Here is a 26,113-nt window from a genome sequence, read left to right as displayed (position 1 = left end):
AACGTTGATCCTGAGGACCGCTGTCCTGCAGAGTTTAGCTCCAACCCTGAAAAAAACATTTGGCTGCCTGCAACTTTAGTAATCCTGAAGACATTGATTAGCTTCAGGTGTGTTTGATTAGGGTTGGAGCTAAACTCTGCAGGACAGTGGCCCTCCAGGATCAACGTTCCCCACCCCTGGTGTATAGGAGAAGTATTATACTTCTTTGAGACCATTGAAAACTAGTTTGTGTTTTCTGGAAGAAAAAAAAACCCGTTTGGCATCATATTCATATAGCCTAGAGCTCTCCCGATTGGCATCATAGCCTACAGCTTGTCTTGCATCATAACTCTCTGACCTCATTGGAACTTTTTAAAACATGCGGACGTGTTCTATTGTTCTCCAAAACAGATCATCCCGCCCCAAACTCACGCCATTGGTTGAGCGCTAACTTAAATATTCTCTCGTCCTGAGACAAGTATGATTTTCCAGCAGTTCATTGTATGACCGTAATTGGAGAGGATGACAGCTCGAGTGTACTGCGCTGTGTTATTGTGTCTGTCTGGATGCTTGAGCACAACAGAAGCTGCTCTAGGAACCACAGGTGAGATCCATGTTCTTTAACTTCATTAGGCAGCCTGAAGAAATGCATGAACAATAGAACAGGTGACCAGTGAAAGATGAACTTTGTAAATAAATAAATTGTAATATTATCTGAGTCAGTCAATAGAGCTGCCAACTGCCATTAAAACCTGAAAGAAGAAGAGTCCGTTATATTGAAAGGGTGGACGCCTGTTTCACACTGTGCAGTGGGTATGCGGTGCCCAGAGCCCTTAAATATGAGAGTTGCGACAGTTTACACCTGGCCACTTCATGCGTTTTCTCAGATTGGATAGCTATCTAATTTATCAAAACGATTCCAAACACCTGGTCACATAAATGTGTTTTTGCGAAACGGATTTAAATCCGATCTTCAATTCCCGCGCTATATGCAGATTTAATGGAGTGCACGTCACCGAAAGCAACAGATATGAACTGCATTTTATTGATCATCAGCTAAAATTTCAAAATCAAAGACCGCAATAAGAGAGAGCGACAACAGCCCTGGTAAGATCATTTCGTTTCTCTACTTTTAATGATGATGATTGTGTGTTAAGCGTCTTACTTTCACTTTGATTTGCGATAGTTTGCACGTTGGCTTAATGAAGAGATGCTCAGCTTCTCATCTGCGGTGATGCGTGTTCCAGTAGCGTCGTCATATTTGGATATAACATTACATATAGCCTATTAACGTTTAAAATAAACCACGTTTATTTATTTTTTAGCATTTTTGGGAGGAGTAAAATTAACATATGTGGTTTCAACAACCAGATGCATTTACACTTGTCCAGTTTCGTCTGGAATGCGGCCCAGACCTCCTCCTGAAGTGGTTTGAGCGATAGGATTCAAATCCGTCTCGAATGCGTTTCGGAGGGCATTTACACCTGGTCTCTTCATGATCGGATAGCTATCCCATCTGAGAAAAGGCATGAAGTGGCTAGGTGTAAACAGCCCTGTGATCTCGCCTTAAATATTGACGCCTAATGTACATTGATTAAGTTGACGCTTAAATGACTTGCATATGATAGCATTTTTTTTCTGGGGAGTAGCAGAAACACAACATTAATACAGTTTTTAATTTTGGAGGGAAATGGGTGCTCCCATAATGTAGAATACAGTTACAGCAACGACCATTTGCAGCAAATTTCTGTAAATAAATGAGGGAGAGACTGCATTAGGCTACTTAACAGTGTGGTTAGTTGAATGTAACTTGAGATATGGTTACTGAGTGGAATAACTGTTCATACCATTTCACTAGGGTACTGTTAACGGGATTCATTTCAGTACATTTACATGTAACGTTACACATACTGTACACAGTACATCGTATGCATGTATTTGTGTGTGTTCTGATGAATGGTTTGAAAGGATGTAGAGTGCGTCGGAACCATTGTATATTTAAGACCAATGATATTGGACCCACTCACTTTTACATTCAGCGCAAATGTCTGTTCGCTTTTTAGAGCGTCGTCAGTCTAATCCATTCCACTTGAGGAATGCCCTAATGAATTAAACTCCATTTCCGCTGAAATAGCTACATTATATTTCTCAACGAGCCACAACTGACGAAAAAAAACGCCCGTTGTACCCTTCCAGTCAAATATTGCAAACATCGCTTTAAGATGTCAATGCTGGCAAATGACCATGGTATCAACAGGTTAATCCACGGATAGCTGTGCATTTAATGCACGATGTGGTGGCGAGTTTAGTTTACTTGAAGGCATCAGAATACACTACATTTTATCAGTAACATTTTTCTGGGGGAGGACCCGCCCACTTTTTTTTTTTGCTTCCGACGCCCATGGGTAGATGTGGGGCGCCGTTTGTAAAATAACAGCAACATTTTGTCACATTTAGCTTTAAACAATATTTAAAAAACTGACAGTCACTTTTTAGCACATTTACAACAATATTTGTCAACGATATTTTAAATAGTTAACTTAAATCTAAATATTAAATGTTACATCTAAATGTTAAATCTAAATCTAAATCTAAATCTAAATGTTAAATCTAAATCTAAATGTTGAATCTAAATGTTTCGGGTAAAACTAAATATTTACATAATATGCAAATTCCGGTAACCGGAAGTGCCAAAATAAAAGCTTGAGGTCAGTGTGTGTTTATAGCATGGTTTATAGTGTCAAATAATGAATAAAAACCATCTCATCTGAGGAAATAGACTCTTGGACATGGATTATTGTGATAATAACTACCTAAAATAATAAACACGTTTGGAGAAACTGTATTTAAAGAGTAGGCTACTTCAATGAAAAGTGCGGGACTTATGACCTATTAGCCATAATAGCCAGCCACGAAGGGGCTCACTTTGACTAAATGTCTATGCTATAAACCATGTTATAAACACACACTGACCTCCTTGAGCTTTTATTTTGGCACTTCCGGTTACTGGCATTTTGAATTTGCATATTAGTCAAATATTTAGTTTCACCCGAAACATTTAGATTCAACATTTAGATTTAGATGTAACATTTAGATTTACATATGTGAGAGTGTGTGACACAAAGATGGATTACGGTGGATTAGTGGCCCATAGTGACCCAGCACACACTTCATCTTGGTGTGGTCCTAATATATAGTGTATTTTGTCCATCTAGCTGCCTGTAGACTGCCTATAGAGCATGGTCCTTGTAAATTATACACGCCCAGGTGGGCCTTCGATTCTTCTGCGGGAAAGTGTGTGTCCTTCATATATGGAGGCTGCAAGGGCAATGGCAACAACTTCTACAGCTGGAAGAAGTGTGAGGAGTCTTGCGGAGTCATGATGAGGAGAGGTAGGACACACACATTACACTGGGGGAAAACAACAACACATTATTTTCTTTAATATCGTTTATCTTATTATCAAAACTGTAAAGAGAAGCTCATATTGTGATACTTGTGTAATTTTTGGTTTGTTTTTGAAATGTTAATGTATCATCATGACATGGCCTGTCAGGAAAAGAAGACCCAAAAGCTGTGAATTTGTAGCAAATCAAACTTTATTTTTATGGGGTGGCCTGTCAGAGTGTGTGACTCGCGGCCTAATGGTGTCCCTGACCAGCATTAGCCTAAATAATTTGTTACATTAAGCATTTAAGTTAACTGAAATAAAGCTGAAATTAGGCTAAATAAAATGGGCCTATAATATTCGTTGAAATTTATGAAAATTAGAAATGTTGCCTTGCAATAAACTGCAATAAGTTTAAGCTGAAGCACTACAATTACGAACTGGAAAGAAATAAAAACTTAAACTAAGCTTAAATAGCCTATAGCTAATGTAACCCTGAACATGTCAGAGTAAGGCTGCACCGACTGTATATTTCCCCCAATATACATATTTAATGCCTAACCCTGATGTTCAAACGTTCACCTATGGAAAGTAGGGGTGACCCCGAATAGTCGAAGATTCGATGCTTCGATAGAAAGAGCCTGATTCGACTACCGATCTCACGGTCGAATCTTCGCAGAGGTGTTATGAAACGAGGAACATGCCACTTTGGCTATATGAGGGCGCTCAATGTCTGATTTCACATAGAACTAGCTTTTATTTCAATACGTTAATATTCAGCCTATTATGATAATGCTGTAGGCCTATATAAAAATGTGCAAGAAGCTTTTAATAAATATTTTTTTAACGTGCGTGAATAAATCCAAACACCCCATGACAGATTTAAGTTTCACTTTCAATCCGTGACCGACAGAGGAGCGTCTTCGCGGCAAGGATTTAAATCTTTAACAATGTCTGGGATAAGAAAATCTAAAGTGTGGATGTACACCATCAGAAAGGATATTCTCCAAGGCTGGATTTAGCATCAGGAAAACCATGATCACACTTCTGCCGGCCAACGTTAACATGTTTCACGCATAGACTGGGTTTCACGTTAGAATGTATTTTATCCGCGCGCACAATTTGAAAAGACTCCAACGGACACAGACAGAGTGAAAGATTGGATTTGTTCTCTCGATCAGGTACAAGTGATTTCAAAACTTTTCAGCCGGTTCTAGTTTTATTTTTGGATGCTGTGAACATTTTTAGCTAAAAATACTGCCTCTCCAGTTTAGCATTTAGGCTATTGTTGTTTCTGCAGTTAAAAAGACAAGGTTGAAAATTCTGGCTACTATCGTTATTTTATTAATTTCTTTATTTTTATTTTATTTATTAATCTGTCAGGGTTATCTAATCTAACTATTTGTGGCTTGTGTTTTGAATATGTTCCCATGCACTTTAGGCATTTTGCACACATTTGCTCCTCATCCTGTGACTTGATTCTGATTTATTTCGTTTTGTATTTGTATTTATTAGAAAGGTAGGCCTATATTCTGTTCTAATTTAATTTCAATTTAATTGTTTATTTTTTCGTTGCATTGATGTTGTGCTGTAGGCTGGCCTGCTCGCACAGGTAATTTAGCCGATTTGATTTGCATGTGAAATGCAAATCTGCAGTGTGGCCTTTCTGGAGTTATTTATGTTATTTTTTTAGTTTTATTGATCAAAAATGTTTTTATACATTTTCTTCTATATCTTTGTTTTTTGTTTTGTTTTTTGTTTTGTTTTTCTGTACATCGCGGCTTTGAAACATTAAAGCCCCGCCCCCAGCCCCACCCCCATGATTCGACTATTAGTCGACTATAGGCAAGGCATGACGATTCTGATTCGACTATGAAAATCCATAGTCGGGGACAGCCCTCATAATAGTGTGTGAGTGTGTGTGATTCAAAGATGGATTACGGTCCAGCTGAGTGGCCCATAGTGACCCAGCACACACTTCATCTTGGTGTGGTCCTAATATATAGTTAATTTTGTCCATCTAGCTGCCTGTAGACTGCCTATAGAGCCTGGTCCTTGTGAAGCAATGATGCCCAGGTGGGCCTTCGATTCTTCTGTGGGAAAGTGTGTGTTCTTCATATATGGAGGCTGCAAGGGCAATGACAACCAGTTCAAAAGCCGGAAGGAGTGTGATGAGTTTTGCGGAGTCATGATGAGAAGAGGTAGGACACACACATTACACTGGGGGAAAACAACAACACATTATTTTCTTTAATATCGTTTATCTTATCAAAACTGTAAAGAGAAGCTCATATTGTGATACTTGTGTAATTTTTTTGTTTATGTTTTTGAAATGTTAATGTATCATCATGACATGGCCTGTCAGGAAAAGAAGACCCAAAAGTTGTGAATTTGTAGCAAATCAAAAAGGTGTGTGTGTGTGTGTGTGTGTGTGTGTGTGTGTGTGTGTGTAGAAGCATGTAAGTCCAAGCCAGATTCCGGTCCGTGCTTCGGGATGATGGAGCGTTTCCATTACAACTCGTCCATCATGACCTGTCAGACGTTCACCTATGGAGGCTGTATGGGGAACCAGAACAACTTTGTGACACAAAAGGAGTGTCTGGAGAGCTGTCGCACTGAGGGTGTGTGTGTGCTTTATATGATTGAGGACACAAATTTGCATAATGACATGGGTATTACACTGGTATTACAGCATAAACATGGTTAAAGAGGACATTTCCTGAGTCCTTGTAATTAAAATGGCTTAAACATACTAAACAATGTTTTATCAAATTTAAAAATGCAGAAAGTTTTCTGAGATGGGTAGGGTGAGGTTTCATTTCACCTATGGAAAGTCCTCACGATGTGTGTGTGAGTGTTTTTGTATGTGATTCAAAGATGGATTACGGTCCAGCTGAGTGGCCCATAGTGACCCAGCACACACTTCATCTTGGTCTGGTCCTAATATATAGTGTATTTTGTCCATCTAGCTGCCTGTAGACTGCCTATAGAGCCTGGTCCTTGTAAAGCAAGCATTCCCAGGTGGGCCTTCGATTCTTCTGCGGGAAAGTGTGTGTCCTTCACATATGGAGGCTGCGGGGACAATGGCAACAACTTCTACAGCCAGGAGGAGTGTGAGGAGAATTGCAGAGACCTGATGAGAATAGGTAGGACACACACATTACACTGGGGGAAACAACACATTATTTTCTTTAATATCGTTTATCTTATCAAAACTGTAAAGAGAAGCTCATATTGTGATACTTGTGTTATTTTTTTTGTTTTTGGATTTGCAGGACTTGACTAGTTTCTCACAGTGAACTGAGAATGCTGTGAATAAGAAGGGAGCATTACTTTGTTTTAAACAGAAAAGTGCAACATGGATCTGTTTCCACAAGGCATTTACTTCAACATTAACACAATAAATAGAAACCTGTTAAATTGTCTGGTTGTGCAGTTTATTTTTATACATTTTAAGATGCTGTGGTTCTGTTGTTGTTGGGTGTTTTTATTTTTTTTATTAATAAATAAAATTTATCTAATTTAATTTTAATTTATTTAATTTAAATTTAAAAAATAAATTTAGTTTAAAATGTATTTAATTTTAATTTTAGGGATCTGCTCTATTTTCCTCTCATTGAATATTTTCCCTGGATTCCCCAACTGTTTTTAGTTAATTTTATTTTTCATAAAAGGTAGAAGATACCAGATCAAGTTACTCACTGGTTACTGTAAGGGTTTATATTATTTTTTTATAATAATCTAAATTTTATCATTTATATGATTATATAATTTACATTTTATAATTTATTGCATATAATAAAACCATGCTGCTAAACCACAACGTTAATTTTTCTAATTAATTTAGACGCGTAAATGATTTAGCTGTTGTTCATTATAATCAGACAAATTCAGGGATTTGAGCCTTGAAAGGGACTTTGTTTGAGCTCTTTATTAAAGTATATTTTCCTATAGCAAAAGTTCATTTATTTTAAGTGAGTGATTATGTAAGACAGGCAGGTAAAATGCATGCAAGACTTGTGTATACTATAGGGTGCCATGTTGATGACTGGTGGATAGAGGAACAATGTGGTGTGTTGCAGCAGCAATGTTCATATGGCGTTCCAATAGGAACGCCACGTCTCTTGCGCGGACCATTGTGCTTTTAATAGCTCTTTTTACTATCAAACACGTCCCGCAATTTAGAAACGGCAAACACTGCATTTTACAACAATCACCGATTGTGCTCAGTGCTGATTCTGACATAGCCTAAGTTTGGGGAGAAATGACAGCGTGCTGTGATGGGAAAGATGACGCGCTAGACGAACGCGGAAGATTATTTAATTCAAGATATTTGCGAAAATATACTTAATTCATCTCCCACTAAGTCTGCATCACACCTCAATATGTTTTGAGGGTTGATTTAAGGCAAGAATAGCACTTCCCCTTGCTCCCTAAAGTTTTGGGACACCCTACACAAGAATGCGCAAAAATCTAGGGGAAGGGGAGGTATTGGGACAGGCCCATAATATCCTATATATAAATAGCAGACGCAGACGTCACGTTAATTGAGACGAGTGCATGTTGCAAAGTCATATTAAAGAACCGATCGCAACCGCTGGCACGCTGCACTGAGCCGTGTTGAGTAGAGTGTTAAATACGTGTTAGCGAAAAAAAACAATGAATAACTTCACTGCTACACGTGAATGACGCGTAACGTCTGACACTACACTTCACTGCCACACAGAATTTACGTGACGTCTGCGTGACGTCTACGTCTCGTCTGCGCCTTAAATTTAATGGAATAAATAGCAAAAAAAAAAAGTTGAGTGAGACGTTCATTGAGACGAATGTGTGCTGCAAAGTTACATTAAAGAGCCTATCGGAACACCATATGTTCATGTGTTGGTCAGCCTGGGACTCCTCACACTTTGCAAATGTCTAGAGCAGTGTGACATTTATCTTCACAGAAGACATAGAAAGGTTATGATGTTAACAGGAGAGATGAAACACAGTAATAGTGTCTCAGCTTTTGTCAGCAAATTTTGGGCGCTTATAGAGGCTGAGTCAATGAACAAATTGATCAGCTGGAGCCAAGTGAGTGTTTTTTGCAGAATACAGATGATTTAATTTAAACAATGATTTAATTTAACTTCTGTTTATATTAGATCATTGTTATATAGTGGTTCTTTATTTACAGTATTACATGTCTTGTATATATCATAATACAAGCAACAAACAGTACAAATAATATTAAAGGCAGGGTCGGCAGTTTTTTGATAATTTTTTTTTTTCCAAATTTGTTTAAAGGAACACTCACCCATTTGCATTAAGCTTTGCAATGTTAGAAACCCAGTCATACTATTGAATGGTCGTGCAACATTTTCTAATTTTCCCCTGAGACGGGAGAAATCTGTATTTACCTCTTTACACTTCTTCCTACAATAACGCAAAAATCGTCATTTTGCGTCATTGTAGGAGGAAGTGTAAGAGGGGGGGATTTCTATTGAGACTACAAGCACTAGTTCCCACCCTTTCAAACCCGCCAATAGGGGGGTTGGACCTAATGCGCTAACAGACCTATCACAGATCAGTGCCAGTGCGTTTGATTTCACCGGCAGAAACCTGCAGAAAACATGGACGAAGAAAGCTGAGTAGTAGGGGTTACCTGTCGAGATCGTCCAGAATGTCCAGGATTCGGTGTTTGCTTTCTGCGGTCGCCATTCATTGTTTACATGCACACCTTTTGTTTCAATCTAACTGAATTCATTCCGAATGGTGAATCTGAATGTAGTGTTTACATGAACACACAGTAAACATGATGAATGGTGACTCTAGAACGCCAAAGCCGAATCCCGGACATTTTGGGCGATCTCGAAATCCCCAAAAGACTTGTCACGGAGACTCACTCGTAGCCTAGCCTTGTTGTTTTCAACTGCTCTCTAACCGGTAGGCGTGGCTTGGGAGTGGCCTCGTAGGGCAGCGAAGCAAGTGCATTCTGGGAGTTGTTGTCTTTCATCCACATGAGCCAAAAATACATTTTCTGGCTTTTCTCAGTCTAGAAAGCTCCAAATTCAAAAATAATTTCACATTTCTTCTACATAAATGACCTATTTTAAATACACATTCATCTTTCCAGAGGTGGAGTGTTCCTTTAAACTTTATTTATATACCAATACATAATTAAAATGTAAGTACTCTGAAAAAGAGAGTATAAAAATCGAGTGTCTGTAGTTCTCAGAGCGCAATAAACACAGCTACTTATTTCCATTCACTCCCACCCCCTCCCTTCTGGTCTCCTTCCAAAGCCACGCCCCCAAAGCACATGAACGTGCGACGCCGAACGCTCAGCGTTTGCCAGCACCGAGCGGAGAGGAGCAGTGCATGTAGTGATATTACGTCAGAATCACATGTAATAAAATACCTAACTTTATCATTATGAATATAAACAATTAACATGGCTGTTAGTACTCACTATCAAGCTAGCATATTGATACTGGTAAAGTTTAAAATATATTGAGTTTGATTCGGTAAAGAGCTAGTAACATAAGGCAAAGCTAAAAACAGGTTGTATTGATACACGTTTTCCCATTTCCATCAGTTACACTGTGATGAAGGTGAATTTCCTGTAAGATTCATAACATATATGGTGTTTTGCATGTAAGAGCTTCCACAATGAAAGCACTGTTGGCTGTAATGAGGACGCCGATATTGACTCTCGTCTGACTTCTTGCTTTATCCAAAGAATTTTTGGTCTTAGCCTTTTCGAATACTGTCTTCCTTTTTTGCCTTGTTTGCCTTCGCTGACTGCATATGCAGGTACTGGGAATTCTGACTGCTCTTTCTCTGCCATAATTGTGATTGTTCCTAGCTTCCGTGCCTCTTCCCCTCCTCGAGTTAAAGGGGTGCGCGCATGTGGGCAGCTCCTGTAGCGGCGGGGGTGGTAGCCATGGTAGCGAGGGAGAGTGACAGTCGCCCAGCCAATCATTTCATTCGTTCCGAATGGAAATAAGTAGCTGTGTTTATTGCAGACCTGAGAGGACTACAGACACTCAGAGTTCTTACATTTTAATTATGTATTAGTATATAAAGAAAGTTTAAAAAAAATTGGAAAAAAATTTTTTAGAAAAAAACTGCCGACCCTGCCTTTAACTCTTCTGAATATAAATTTCACAATAATAATAAACTCTTCAGAATTTCTTGTTATTCATTTAACATTGCCCAGTAGACGTTTATTCTGAGGTAATCAGGTACCATTTAGTAATACGCTGTCTGACAGTTTACAAAACCACATGTGTATTAGAGTCTGTCAATCATCACTATAGCACCACCCTCTGGCTGTATAACTCAAGAACACTAGATCTCTGACAGAAGTGTGTGTGATGTGTATTAGAGTCTGTCAATCATCACTATAGCACCACCCTCTGGCTGTATAACTCAAGAACACTAGATCTCTGACAGAAGTGTGTGTGATGTGTATTAGAGTCTGTCAATCATCACTATAGCGCCACCCTCTGGCTGTATAACTCAAGAACACTAGATCTCTGACAGAAGTGTGTGTGATGTGTATTAGAGTCTGTCAATCATCACTATAGTACCACCCTCTGGCTGTATAACTCAAGAACACTAGATCTCTGACAGAAGTGTGTGTGTGTGTGTATTAGAGTCTGTCAATCATCACTATAGCACCACCCTCTGGCTGTATAACTCAAGAACACTAGATCTCTGACAGAAGTGTGTGTGATGTGTATTAGAGTCTGTCAATCATCACTATAGCGCCACCCTCTGGCTGTATAACTCAAGAACACTAGATCTCTGACAGAAGTGTATGTGTGTATTAGAGTCTGTCAATCATCACTATAGCGCCACCCTCTGGCTGTATAACTCAAGAACACTAGATCTCTGACAGAAGTGTGTGTGATGTGTATTAGAGTCTGTCAATCATCACTATAGCACCACCCTCTGGCTGTATAACTCAAGAACACTAGATCTCTGACAGAAGTGTATGTGTGTATTAGAGTCTGTCAATCATCACTATAGCACCACCCTCTGGCTGTATAACTCAAGAACACTAGATCTCTGACAGAAGTGTATGTGTGTATTAGAGTCTGTCAATCATCACTATAGCGCCACCCTCTGGCTGTATAACTCAAGAACACTAGATCTCTGACAGAAGTGTATGTGATGTGTATTAGAGTCTGTCAATCATCACTATAGCACCACCCTCTGGCTGTATAACTCAAGAACACTAGATCTCTGACAGAAGTGTGTGTGATGTGTATTAGAGTCTGTCAATCATCACTATAGCACCACCCTCTGGCTGTATAACTCAAGAACACTAGATCTCTGACAGAAGTGTGTGTGATGTGTATTAGAGTCTGTCAATCATCACTATAGCGCCACCCTCTGGCTGTATAACTCAAGAACACTAGATCTCTGACAGAAGTGTGTGTGATGTGTATTAGAGTCTGTCAATCATCACTATAGCGCCACCCTCTGGCTGTATAACTCAAGAACACTAGATCTCTGACAGAAGTGTATGTGTGTATTAGAGTCTGTCAATCATCACTATAGCGCCACCCTCTGGCTGTATAACTCAAGAACACTAGATCTCTGACAGAAGTGTGTGTGATGTGTATTAGAGTCTGTCAATCATCACTATAGCACCACCCTCTGGCTGTATAACTCAAGAACACTAGATCTCTGACAGAAGTGTATGTGTGTATTAGAGTCTGTCAATCATCACTATAGCGCCACCCTCTGGCTGTATAACTCAAGAACACTAGATCTCTGACAGAAGTGTATGTGATGTGTATTAGAGTCTGTCAATCATCACTATAGTGCCACCCTCTGGCTGTATAACTCAAGAACACTAGATCTCTGACAGAAGTGTGTGTGTGTATTAGACTCTGTCAATCATCACTATAGCGCCACCCTCTGGCTGTATAACTCAAAAACACTGGGGCTGCGTCCAAAACCGCATTCTTCCCTACTATTTAGTATGGGAAAAAGAGTAGGCGAGCGAAAAAGTATGTATGAATCCAAAAGAGAAGGTGAGAATTACCTGGATGACGTACTACTTATCGCGAGATTCGGACTTAAGTGCGTCCGAATATGCCTACTTTCCTACTATATAGTAGGCGAAAACAGTACGTGAAGTAAGCAGTACGTTCGAAACATCAGTATTCATAAAAGAGTAGGCGAGAAGTTCCCAGATGGCTTACTGCTTTCGGACAGATTTTCGAGTGCTCGACCGATGGATACTCTTCTATCCCAGGAGGCCACGCGAGAGGATACGTCATTATCAAACATCAGAGATCAGCGACGCGGGTGCTTTCAAATGTGAGTAAACACGGTTCTTTGTGTTAAAATTGCATGTGTTGAACTACTGTAGAGTAAACTGTTGAATTGTTTAAGGTGTAAAGACGTTACACAGTGTAGTATAGTTGTAATTTTTCTGTGAAAACACGTTTTATTATGTATAACGTTAGCTAACAGGGGAGCTCCAGTAAGGACACGCAAGTTATGTCTCTAAAGTGGATTTACATAAACCATATACATCTTAAAGGTGCATTGTGCAAGTCTCTGAGTTTTTGCAGAACTATGCCCCCTCTGGCGACAAGCGAAACTGCAACCAGAGGTGTGCACGCTCATGGACCACACGCATGTGTCTTTGTCTTACGTGGAGTTTGCGTTGGGGTTTGGAATGGACTACAAGCCGGTTTCTTTGAATCCATCTTCTACTTTTGTCGCTCGAGTTGTCTTCGCTGATTCGGAGAATGGCGGCGAATACACAAACCTTCCAGACATAACCAGGTGAGCGTGAACGCGCATGACGTCATGCCCAGTCTCAAATTCCGTCCCGAATCCCTCTTATTTATTTTACTGTACAGGATTATAGAGGCAATCGCAGTGATCAGAGAAGGGCTCATTCAGCCCATCAGGCAATTGTTTAAGCATGTATGGGTTAGAAAAACGGGTATTTTTAACATGAAATGTTACGCAATGCACCTTTAAAGGTGCTCTAAGTGATGTCACACGTTTTTTAGGCCAAAATATTTTTTTGCAAGGCAAGGCAAGGCAAGTTTATTTATATAGCACATTTCATACACAATGGCAATTCAAAGTGCTTTACATAGAAGAAATTAAAATAATAAAAAGAAGTAAGAATAATTAAAACAGTTTAGAAAAATAAAAAAATAAAATACAGTACAGTACAAACAGTCGGACGAACATTGGCACAGTGCTCATTCAGTAAATGCATAGTTAAACAGAAGTGTTTTTAGTCTGGATTTGAATGTGACTACAGTAGGAGCACGTCTGATCTCCTCTGGAAGCTGGTTCCAGCATAATAGCTAAAAGCGGACTCGCCATGCTTAGAGTGAACCCTTGGTATTTCTAGCTGATATGATCCTAATGATCTGAGTCCTAGGCCATTGAATGATTTATATACCAGTAATAATACTTTAAAATCAATCCTAAATTTAACTGGGAGCCAGTGTAATTCAGTCTGTGACTGTCCAATAGGGTGGCCCTTAAATGTACAAATTTTTTTTAACGTTTTTCTGCAGCCTGACCTGCTAGATTTGTTCCATTTTATGCTAAAAACACCCCAGAAAAAAAATGGGGCAAAAATATTAATATTTAGAGGTAGCTCATGCACATCAAAGTTCACTGTTTTTGTAGGCAATTCTACAAGTCAGCAAAATTCTTCATTCTAAAACGTTTAGCATTGAGCATTGTATTCAATACTATACACAGTTTGCAGAATGCATCAAATCACATAGCCTATTACTTGATCACAGTTCAATGTGAGTACTATATTATTTAACCAAATATATCTTACAAAACATACATTTGACTGTTGTAAGATAACTGATGATACGCATCTTTTCACATTTAGTCCAGGCAAAGTAACTAATTTTGGAGCCAAAAATAGAACTAATTGTAAAATAATTTTTTGCAGCTTAGATCATTTCTATGAGGTGTCCAGAACAACATACTAAAAGTCCTAAGAAATCCGAGTTGAGGAAATATGTTAAATTCTCATCAATCCGAGATGTGTGCCAATAAGGCCAGGCAACAATACACCCCAATGGGGCTATTTGGCTATTTGGCGGTCTATAGAGATATTCTCAATGTTACTCAGAAAACGGGTTATAAGTTTATTTCGTTTGAAATACTTGTACTAAATGTTACGCTCTTAGATGTTAGAAAAAAATCCATATTATCTCTAGCCTTGGCTACCGTATATAGACCGCCTGGGCCTTACGCTGATTTCCTAAAAGAGTTTGCAGATTTTCTCTCAGATCTATTGGTCAATGTAGATAAAGCATTAATTGTTGGAGATTTTAACATACACGTAGATAATCCAAATGATGCGTTAGGGGCTGCGTTTATAGATTTATTAAATTCCTTTGGGGTCAAACAAAACGTCACCGGACCAATTCATCGTCTTAATCACACACTCGATTTAATTATATCATATGGAACCGATCCAACCGATATAGATATCATTCCACAAAGTGATGATGTCACTGACCATTACTTGGTAACTTGCATATTACGTACTGCTGTAATATGTCATGCGGCGTCGCATTATCGACCAGGCAGATCAATCCTTCCATCCACCATAGATAATTTCTCAAATTGCTTATCTAATCTGTCTCATCTGCTGCCTGAACCCAAACAAACAGATGAACTAGAAGAACTAACTAGCACTATGAGCACCATTCTCTCTAGAACATTGGATGTTGTTGCACCCGTTAAATTAAAAAAGGTCAGAGAGAAAATTAAAGCACCATGGTACAATAATACTACGCATGTTCTAAAGAGAGAAACCCGTAATTTAGAGCGTAAATGGAAACAAACTAATTTAGAGGTCTTTAGAATCGCGTGGAAAGACAGTATGTCACGTTATAAAAAGGCCCTAAAAGCGGCCAGGGCTGAGCACCTCCGCAAACTAATAGAAAACAACCAAAACAATCCTAGGTTTTTATTTAACACCGTGGCTAGACTAACAAATAAACAGACGTCACCCGAACAAAATATCCCGTTACAGTTCAGTAGTAATGATTTCATGAACTTCTTCACTGAGAAAATAGAAAACATCAGAACCACAATTGTAAACGTTCAATCCTCAATCGCACCTTATAATTCAGCCTCAATTATCCCCCCGCAAGAACAATTACAGTGCTTTACAACTATAGAACAAAAAGAGTTAAATAAACTTATCACTTCATCTAAAACAACAGCATGTTTATTAGATCCTATACCAACTAAATTACTGAAAGAAGTGTTACCTGTAGTGGAAGAGCCTCTCCTCAATATTATTAACTCATCTTTATCTTTAGGTCATGTTCCTAGAACATTTAAACTGGCAGTTATAAAACCTCTCATTAAGAAACCACAATTAGATCATAATAATCTAGCAAATTATAGACCCATTTCAAATCTACCTTTTATGTCTAAAATACTAGAAAAAGTTGTGTCCACTCAACTGGGCTCTTTCTTACAAGAAAATGATATCTATGAAAAGTTTCAGTCTGGATTCAGGCCGCATCACAGCACTGAAACTGCGCTTGTTAAAATCACAAATGATTTACTTTTAGCTTCTGACCAAGGCTGCATCTCAATACTAGTTTTACTTGATCTTAGTGCTGCGTTCGATACTATAGATCACACAATACTCTTAGATCGACTACAAAATTATACTGGTGTTCAAGGACAAGCATTAAGCTGGTTTAGATCATACTTATCTGACCGCTACCATTTTGTCTATTTAAATGGAGAAAAATCGATCATAACTCCAGTAAACTATGGAGTGCCACAGGGATCTGTGTTAGGCCCTCTGTTATTCTCAATATATATGATGCCACTTGGAAATATTATAAGGAAACATGGAATTAGTTTCCATTGTTATGCTGATGACACTCAAATATATATTTCATCACGGCCGGATGAAAACGCTAAATTATCCAAATTGACAGAGTGTGTTAAAGATATAAAAGATTGGATGACGCGTAATTTTCTTTTATTAAATCCAGACAAGACAGAGGTAATACTTATCGGTTCAAAAAACCGCCCACAGAACCTCTCACAATACAACTTTAACATAGTAGGATGTCCTGTTACTTTATCCTCTACAGTAAAAGACCTGGGTGTTATACTCGATTGTAACCTGTCTTTTGAAAATCATATTTCGTATGTTACAAAAACAGCCTTTTTCCACCTTAGAAACATTGCTAAGCTACGTAATATGCTATCAGTTTCTGATGCAGAAAAGTTAGTTCATGCATTCATGACCTCGAGACTAGATTACTGTAATGCTTTATTAGCCGGTTGTCCTGCATCCTCAATAAACAAGCTACAGTTAGTCCAAAATGCAGCCGCTAGAGTTCTTACTAGATCAAGAAAATATGATCATATAACACCGATTTTATCATCACTACATTGGCTACCTATAAAGTTCCGTATTAATTATAAGGTATTGCTACTGACTTATAAAGCCCTAAACGGCTTAGCTCCAGTCTATTTAACGGATCTTCTATCACCCTATAATCCATCGCGCTCTTTAAGATCACTAAATTCGAGGCTTTTGGTCATACCTAGGATATCCAGATCCACCAAAGGAGGGAGAGCATTTTCACATTTGGCTCCGAAACTCTGGAATAGTCTTCCTGATACTGTTCGTTGCCTGGACTCGCTCTCCCAGTTTAAAACTAGATTAAAGACGCATCTTTTCGGCCAGGCATTCATATAATATTGTTAATCTCACAGTTCAAACTACAATCCGGCCTCTAGTTCATAAATGCCAGAGGAGAACTGGCCCCCGACTGAGCCTGGGTTCTCCCAAGGTTTTTTTTTCTCCATTAGGTCACCTGATGGAGTTTTAGGACACCATTAGGTCACTTGATGGAGTTTTTTCGGTTCCTTGCCACTGTTGCCTTTGGCTTGCTCAGTTGGGGATATTTTGGGGATAATTAATTTTATTCTATCAATCAATAAATTCCACTAATTCCACGCTTTGATACAATCTGTATTGTGAAAAGCGCTATACAAATATACTTGATTTGATTTGATTTGATCTTACACACACTCTTACACACACTCTTCCTCCTCTAACACACACTCTTCCTCCTCTTACACACACTCTTCCTCCTCTTACACACACTCTTCCTCCTCTTACACACACTCTTCCTCCTCTAACACACACTCTTCCTCCTCTAACACACACTCTTCTGAACGGGCTTATATTCTATACAGTTGGTTTGATCACATCATTAGAAACAAGTGTGAATAATTTTGAGCCGTTGTGTGTAAATGATCACGCTTGTAGTTGTGTATACTGGTTTGCAGCAAGTTTATTGCAGTGAAAAGTGTGTTTTAGAGAGCAGGAATGCATGTACAAAAAGAGTGCATACCAGACAGGAAGTTCTGTAAGGAAGCGGTTTTCATCTCTTGTCGAATGGAGGTCTTGTGCAGGTGTCGGGTAATTCCCATGCTATTGAAAGGCTGTTGTTGCTCAACACTGAAAATAAGCCATTAATGCTACATTTAATGCAGGGTTTTTTTGTACTTTTGATGATTGCAATTCTTATTTGAGGAATATGTTTTATTCTCACTGAATTTCGTAAAGCATCAGAAAGTTGTGTTTGAGATCGGCTCACATGTAAATGGAGAGTTTTGAGAGTTAACTTTTTCCAGTGTGTTAGTGAGTTCATCCTGTGGTTTAAACAGGATATGTCTATTCCCCCAGTTAAAGTACTTATTTAAAACTCATAACAGCAACACAACCACAACACACAATTAGTCATTCTAAGTCTACATTTAAAATTGCAAAAAAATAAAAATTCTACATACACTAACTCCATGAAAACAAGGCAAACCCAATTCAGTATCTACAGTAATAGTTCTGTCAAAACACTAGCACTAGTTTTCTATCCAACATGAACATATAATCTTGTTCAGAAGCACCAGCACTATTATCAGTCATAACTGATCTCTGATTATTAAAAGCTTCATTGATGAAAAAAACATCTCGGGTTACTAATGTAACCCTCGTTCCCTGAGTAGGGAACGAGACGCTGCATCGATACTCAATACTTTGGGGAATGCCTTCGGCATGAAGCGTCTGAAGTCAACTATGGAACTATTCCAATCCCAATTGGTGCAACGTCATTACGTCACTCGTGACGTCGCATGTGACGGTGATTCGGAAGCTATAAAACGGTCACAGGAACCAGGAAATGTTAGCTTCTAATTGGTCAAAGCAAGTCGCTCCCAGGGGCGCGAAAAGTGTGGCCGAGGGATGCAGCGTCATTAGTAACCTGAGACGTTCCCTTTCGTAAAGGGAACTCCCGCTGCATCGATACTCGATACTTTGGGGAACGAATACCCACGCCGCCACACTGAGAGAAAAACGCCCTGGTATAAAGCATCTGGTACACCCACGGATGATAGAATGAGTAGAGGGCAGATCCAAACTAGCTTGTTCAAAAGATTTGGTGTAAGAAGGGGAGGTCTGGAACCGAAGGCTCAACTGACCTCATGGATGTGAACCCCAGACAGTAGAAAATGTTAGATAAGAGGTGAAGGCAAAAGCGCACCTTGTACTTCAGATATGAGTGGTTTCTGCAGATAACCAACTGTCTAATTGATAAAGGGGACTAGCTCCTAACCCTTGATACATCACTAGATGGACTGACTCCTCCCAGCCCGAGGCCTAACAAGGGAACCTCCAAGGCTAAGACCTTGACCATCCGACACATGCGATGGAGGATGGAATACCTGAAGAGTCATGATATTGCCTACAGGCACCTCAGTACCGGGGCAAAAATATTGTAGAGTGCCTCCCACGCTAGTAAGTAAGAGGGGGCAGCACCACCACTCTTCCAGGGAGTAAGACGAGCAGGAAGCAGACTCAATAGATTCTCCTATATACTCATATATACTTATATATATTCATATATGTCATCCACAGGACATGATGGGTGCCAGGGATAACCCATCAGCCTGATGCCAATAGGCTGGATGAAAAGGATTAATCCTCCAATCTACAGGAACATGGAGTTTCAGTGGGAACGTCCTTTCGAGAACACCCTTAGAGACTTGCGGAGGGCACTGAGGCCGCCACAGAGGCCCTAAGCATGAACAGGAGATCCCGTTAGAGAGCGGGATGGAACACCAGTACTGAAGCCAGTGGGCAGTAATAAACTGGGTTCAATGCCCTCCCTAACTTAATTGTTTAGTTCCTAGTAGAGTGAGGTTCTAGTATGGATGACCTGACCACCTCAGTGGAAAGGGCAACCTAATTATGGGTGGGACCCCCTCAGGGGTCAGGCCCATAGTCTCCATAACTCTGGTCGGGGATGAAATAATGTACCATCAGCCTGAGACAGAAGATCTCTCCTAATAGGAATTTTCCATGGAGGACTCTCCAAGAGACTAATAAAGTCCGAAAACCAAATTCGGGCCGGCCAGTACGGAGCTACAAGGAGTAGTCTCACTCCGTACCTCCTGACCCTTTCTAGAACCCCAGGGAGCAGAGCGATCGGGGGAAAAGCGTACAGATGTGACCTCGGCCACATCTGTACCATGGCATTCAAGCCCAAAGGAGCTGGATGTGAGAGAGAGTACCAGAGCGGGCAATGAGAGTTCTCATGAGAAGCGAACAGGTCAACCTCCGCCCGGCCAAACTCTCTCCATATAAGCTCAACCACTTCAGGGTGGAGCCGCCATTCCCCGGGCCTCAGCCCCTGCCTCGACAGGATGTCTGCTCCCATATTTTCAACCCCAGGAATATAAATAGATCTGACAGAGAGAAATTTGTCCTGGGACCAAAGAAGAATTTGATGCGCCAGTCTACAAAGAGGGCGAGATCTCAAACTTCCTTGGCGGTTGATATAAGAGACCACCGACATATTGTCTGTCCCAACAAGAACATGATGGCCTCTGAGGTCTACAAGGAAGTGCCTCAGGGCAAAAAATACGGCCAACATCTCCAAGCGATTAATATGCCATGTGAGTTTTTCTCTGACATGGTGCTCCCAAAACCGGGCCTTGAGAGAGGAACCATAGTTTCTTCCACATGACAAGAGAACGAAGGCATCTGCGTGTAACTCTGATCGTGCGAAAAGGGTTTCCCAGAGGAGAAAATCCCTTGTTCCTGAGCAACCACTGCAAGGCCCTCATATGGAGCAGACCAAAGGGTATTACCGTGGAAGCTGCAGCCATAAGACCCAAAACTCTTTGAAAGTGTTTGACAGTGATAGCCTAGCCTAACCTAATACTCTTCATTGTGTTTAAGATAGTATTAATACGAGCAGGAGACAATTGTGCCCGCATCGTAACTGAGTCCCACTCTACTCCCAGGAACGTAGTCCTCTGAAGAGGAGTTAAGGAACTTTTCTTCACATTGAGTCTCAACCCCAAGCACCTCAGATGACGAAAGACAACATCTCGATGTTGAATTGCCAGTTCTTTCGACTGAGCCAAAATAAGCCAGTCATCTATGTAATTTAAGATACGAATCGCCTGAAGTCTCAATGGAGCAAGGGATGCATCCATACATTTAGTGAAGGTGCGAGGGGATAAGGCTAGGCCGAAAGGAAGAACCCTATATTGATAAGCTTTTCCCCCAAAAGCGAATCTAAGAAACTTCCTGTGTTGTGGAATGATGGAAATATGCATCCTTAAGATCTATCGTCACAAACCAGTCCTCGGATCTGATTTGTTGAACGATCATAGGTATAGTTAACATTTTGAACTTAAATCTCCTCAAAGATTTATTCAATACCCTAAGATCTATAATGGGACGCAGCCCACCATCCTTCTTTGGAACTATGAAGTACCGGCTGTAGAACCCGGAATCCCTCTGCTCTAAGGGCACATATTCTATGGCCTCCTTAGCTAAGAGAGTCTGAACTTCATCTTCCATCACCTGAGCCTGATCAGGAGATACCAGCGTATAAATAACACCACTAAATTTAGGTGGTCTATACTGGAACTGGATTCTATATCCCTTGTCGACTGTACTCAAGACCCACTGAGATATATTTTGAAGACCTTTCCAGGTGTCTAAATAATCTACTAAGGGAATCAGTCTCTCAGGACTGACCTCAGGTGTTTTATTTTCATTTTTATCTTTATTTTCGGTGACCTGAAGCAATCTTCTGGCAGGAACTAACCGAATCATTTTTTCTACAGGCCGCGTGAGAGGTAGCGAAGTTTCAGGGCCATAGATTTCATAGGAACACTCTGTGAAATACATTCGCTAGAAGTCAATGCGTCCCGAAGCGCACTTGACGGCAGGAAGCAACATCAATTTCCTGAGGGCTCCGCGGGGCGAAGTTTTAAAAAGCCCACGCGGAGGGGGACGCCCTCAGAGGCCTGAACCTCCCGTCACGGCTCTTAGCCGACGCCTTCCTCGCCTGAATAACAGTCCTCAGATCTGTTTTCGGCTTGGAAGGCTTCGGCTGAGAGTGTTGCCTCTGACTCCAGGCCCCTTGGGGGGGGGGGAGCGCGAGAGGCAACACTCTCCTTCTGCCTCAGCAGGTGTGAGGAGCTGGCGGCGGCCTCATGGGACTGCCCCCTGGCAGCAGACCCACGAGACCTGGAACGACGGCGGGGGATAAGCTCTTTGAATGCGGCTGACTGTCGTTTCGCCTCCTGAAACCTATCGACGACATTGTTGACACCGTCGCCGAAAAGGCCAGAAGGCGAAACTGGGGCAGAGGAGACAAGCCCTGTCCTTGTCCCCGATGCCCGACAGATTCAGCCACAGATGTCTCTCCGTGGCTACCAGTGCTGCCATGGAGCGGCCGATGGCACGGGCCGTCTCCTTGGTAGCCCGGAGAGACAAGTCAACCACTCGACGCATCTCTCTGATGTCGTCGAGGGCGACCTCCCCGCTGTCGTCCATATATGCCTTCCCAACTAAGGCCGATGTTGTACGGCAGGGCTTAGTGGGAAGCGCCGGAGCCCGCAGGGATGACGCAGCGTCAGGGGAGAGATGGGAAGCAAATGACTCCTCAACCCTGGGCATCATCCCATAGCCCTCCTCCCTGGCACCCATTATATTGGAATATAACTGTACATTGGGGCCAGATATTCTGGAGGAGAAGGGCTTATTCCACGATCTCGACACCTCGGTGTGGAGATCGGGAAAAAATGGCAGACTCCGGCATAGAGGTTGCGACCGAGTCTGCAGTGTTTCACAGTTAGCACAGACAGCGCCCTCGAGCGCTGCCTGTGCATGCTCCACTCCCAGACAAACTACACAAAGCGAGTGTGTGTCACCCTCGCTTAAATAACGCGGGCAAGGGGACGCACACTGCCTGAATAGTTTCTCCTTATTCGCCATAACAATATATACTTTCACAAGTGACAAACAACACCAAATAGAACAGACAGTTTGACATATAGCGCTTTCTGAAGACCAGAAGCTAACATTTTCTGGTTCCTGTGACCGTTTTATAGCTTCCGGATCACCGTCACATGCGACGTCATGAGTGACGTAATGATGTTGCACCAATCAGGATTGGAATAGTACCATAGTTGACTTCAGACGCTTCATGCCGAAGGCATTCCCCAAAGTATCGAGTATCAATGCAGCAGGAGTTCCCTTTACGAAAGGGAACTAACTTTTCTCACTGAGGTTCAGTCATAGAAACACAAAATACAGCAAGAAAATAAACAAACTGTTTCAATAAACACATATTCATATTTATTTGTACACGTTCGACAGTACAGATTCATTACGGTGAAATTAATTCTGAAAAGTCATTCTAAAAAAATATTTCATTCCAGTTCATATTTCTGTATTTTCTTAAACTTATATACATTGTGTTCTAATATTAAATAATTATTATCAGTGTTAAATCATACAGTTCTGTAAAGCTTCATTACAGAGATTAATTCAAAACATGCACAATATGAAAAAACAGTGAATGTGGTGAAAATTCTGCTGGTTAGACAAATATTAACACAGCTTTAGAGAAAACAGGATCATGTGTCACAAGTACTCTCTGATTATGATGTGTGAGTCTCACCTTTTTTGAAACACAAATCTATTTAAACCAAACCTTCCTACGCTGCCTATATGCAACAAACAAGAATGAGCTGAGTCAACCTGACACTTTCTCAAAATGCAAACTGCACTCTCAGTGATGTGTGTCAGGTCTGCACATCAACATCACAACAGCAAACAGAACAGTGGTGTAGTCTAGTTTTTGCGTGTAAAAATACACACAAAGATTTTACCACAAAAATGTATACACATACACACGCACACACACACACACACACACACACACACACACACACACACACACACACACACAAACATGACAGTATCAGCAGATCAAGATGATCAAGTTTGTTAAAAGACAGATCTGATCATCTTTAGTGTTTCTTTTCATCATTAACAAAATAAATGTGTCAGATTTGTGTCAAAGTCAGTCAGAATGATCTTTATGTTCATGTGGAAATTATTCACGTAATCACTCACACTGTCTCTCTGTGTTTATCTGTGTCTCTGGCACCAGAAGCTGTAAGTGTTTGGGACTAATGTTTGAGTGGTCAGTGGAAACTGAAGCTCGTCTTGTGTTTGAGTTTGAGTTGTGTGGGTGAAAACTAAAGCTCGACTTGTGTTTGAGTTAGGTTAACTTGTGTGGAAACTGAAGCTCGTCTTCCAGATTACTGACTTTAACCCTCGCCTGCTCGTGTTGTTGCTCTGTATATTGTTGCAGTATAAAGGGTCATAACTTTTGGCCAGTGTTTGGTCTAGATCTAGGAAGGCTTTCTGTGACAATACTTTGGCCCATTGATCTTTTGTCGTTCGACATAATCATTCTCTCCCATTTTAGGAATAAAGTCACTAGCCTGTATCCTGCTAACATCTTGGGCTTGTTTCAGTTTAAATTCTCTAACTTTAAGGTTATTAACCTGCTTTTGTTCCTCCAGTAAGGCAGCTTGGATTTGCTGCTGGATTTTATTACTCTGTCATTTTTTTTCAGTAACTCCTCCATTTTACAATCAATGTATGGTGTACTTAGCTTAGAAAACAGGCTTGTGAGGTTCTCCACGTCACTCTGGAACATCAGCAGTCGTTCTCCACCATTCTCCACCATATGTGACCGCACGAGAGGTTCAGGATCTTTAGTTTGTGCAATTTCCCAGTAAACACCGCTTCAACAGTCTCTTCAGTATGCAGGTGTGTTTAATAATCAAACAGAAGGTTAAATTAAATCTCTTCAGCTCAAAACAAAAAAACTTAATCTTCTCAGTTTCACACAGGTACATGTCTTTTCCAAGCCACACACACCATCAACATAGTCTTACTCTAATCCTATTAGAGCCTGATGCTGGTCTTATATCTGCAGTGATGGACGGCTGATACTGACGCTCCGACACAGTTTTCAAAGCACTTTTGTACCACACACTGAATGGATGCTTGTATTGTATGGATGCTTGTGTTGAAATGACAGTACCACGTGATTGATGACATTTGAAGCTTCACAGCTGGTTTGAAAAAACTGTCTCTTCGCAACTCCACCTGATGCATAAAAGGGAAAGATTATCGGGCAGGCATTATTTATTTAAACGATTTAAATAAAATATTTTAATATATTTAAATAATGTATATTGATATATTGTTGATAAATTGCGTGTTCAGATATCCATACAACACAATATTCTGGGCGCCATGAAAGTGTTTGGAAAATGATCAAAAGTGCTTGTTCTGACATTTCAAACAAAATGTAAAATCACATTATTATTTGTGTGTTGATAATGAATGACATTCAGTGAATTAAACTGAGAGAATGTCACTTGTTTAAAATAGAAATGAAGGTGTGGCGAGCAGGACGAGGCCGAGGGCCGTGGGAGAGCGGCACGACGCCGGTGGCGTGATTAATGATGAGTGACACCTGTGCGACGCACCGGTCTCGTATCTCTCACGGAGGAACAGAGCGAGAGAGAAACAGGCCTGTGTTTTATTTGATGTTTTGTTTTTGTTTTGTGTTGCCAGCCGTCGTCCGTGAGGGGCTGCTGGCTTATACTTTCATTTTTGTATTGGTTTATTTATTTATTAAAATATTTGAATGTTCGCCGGTTCCCGCCTCCTTCTTCCCATAACATCTGAACCTCGTTACAGAAGGCATTGTAAATAGATCTGTATGAGTGTGTGTTTTCTATTCCTCCTAACACACAGAATATGATCTGCAGTTTTCATCTTTGTCCACTAGATGTCAGAAGTAGATTTGAGGTGAAACTCAAAGGCCTTTAAAAAAATCTCTGGCGGGGAAAGTGTTAATGTTCTGTTGATGGAAATCAGTGTTAATAAATCAGAGATGATTAAATGAGCAGCTGATGGAATTTATCAGATCTGAGTTTTACATTTAACATTCAGACTCTTGAAACTCTTCAGGAAACAATACGGCTGCGTCTCACATCAGATATTCAGAGGAGATATTGTTTTGAAGAAGTTATTACTTCACAACTGTTAAAAAGATACGGCCTATTTACTGAGAATGTGTTGATTTATTTTCATCAAGCATCTTCTACATAAATTACATCTTTCAGTAGCTTTTAAATGAGGAAATCATATGAGAATCATGCATTTATGACTGATACGTGAATTTATTAATATTGTTGAATCAGGAGCTGATGGAGATTTGCCTGATATGAAACATCATCATCAGCTTCTGCTAACAGAAGAATCCAGAAACACAGTCTCTGGGAAGAACATAAATTATTCCGTTTCTA

General features: G+C 40.4%; 2 protein-coding genes across 3 annotated transcripts in view; one reads left to right on the top strand and one right to left on the bottom strand.

Moving 5' to 3' along the window:
- LOC311096819 (uncharacterized protein) overlaps positions 1–26,113 on the bottom strand; it is a 291,191-nt gene that overhangs the window by 128,287 nt on the left and 136,791 nt on the right. The window lies entirely within an intron of this gene.
- On the top strand, positions 294–6,824 carry LOC311098224 (carboxypeptidase inhibitor SmCI-like). Its single transcript, XM_084138312.1, has 6 exons — positions 294–583; positions 3,195–3,371; positions 5,392–5,568; positions 5,821–5,988; positions 6,337–6,513; positions 6,643–6,824. Exons 1-6 carry the CDS (start codon positions 502–504, stop codon positions 6,651–6,653), a joined length of 792 nt encoding a protein of 263 aa, XP_083994438.1. The 5' UTR covers positions 294–501; the 3' UTR covers positions 6,654–6,824.

Source organism: Abramis brama (assembly GCF_963993115.1).
Source record: "Abramis brama genome assembly, chromosome: 15".
NCBI classification, from domain to species: domain Eukaryota; kingdom Metazoa; phylum Chordata; class Actinopteri; order Cypriniformes; family Leuciscidae; genus Abramis; species Abramis brama.
Note: the sequence above shows the minus strand (reverse complement) of the source record. Positions and strands in the feature narration are given on the sequence as shown.

What these genes read in the sequence shown, in the direction of transcription:
- LOC311098224 (XM_084138312.1), top strand. Translation starts at nt 502, where the DNA reads ATGACAGCTCGAGTGTACTGCGCTGTGTTATTGTGTCTGTCTGGATGC. An exon ending in AGCTGCTCTAGGAACCACAG is followed by an intron (nt 584 to 3,194) that starts GTGAGATCCATG and finishes TTGTCCATCTAG; the next exon opens with CTGCCTGTAGACTGCCTATA. An exon ending in CGGAGTCATGATGAGAAGAG is followed by an intron (nt 5,569 to 5,820) that starts GTAGGACACACA and finishes GTGTGTGTGTAG; the next exon opens with AAGCATGTAAGTCCAAGCCA.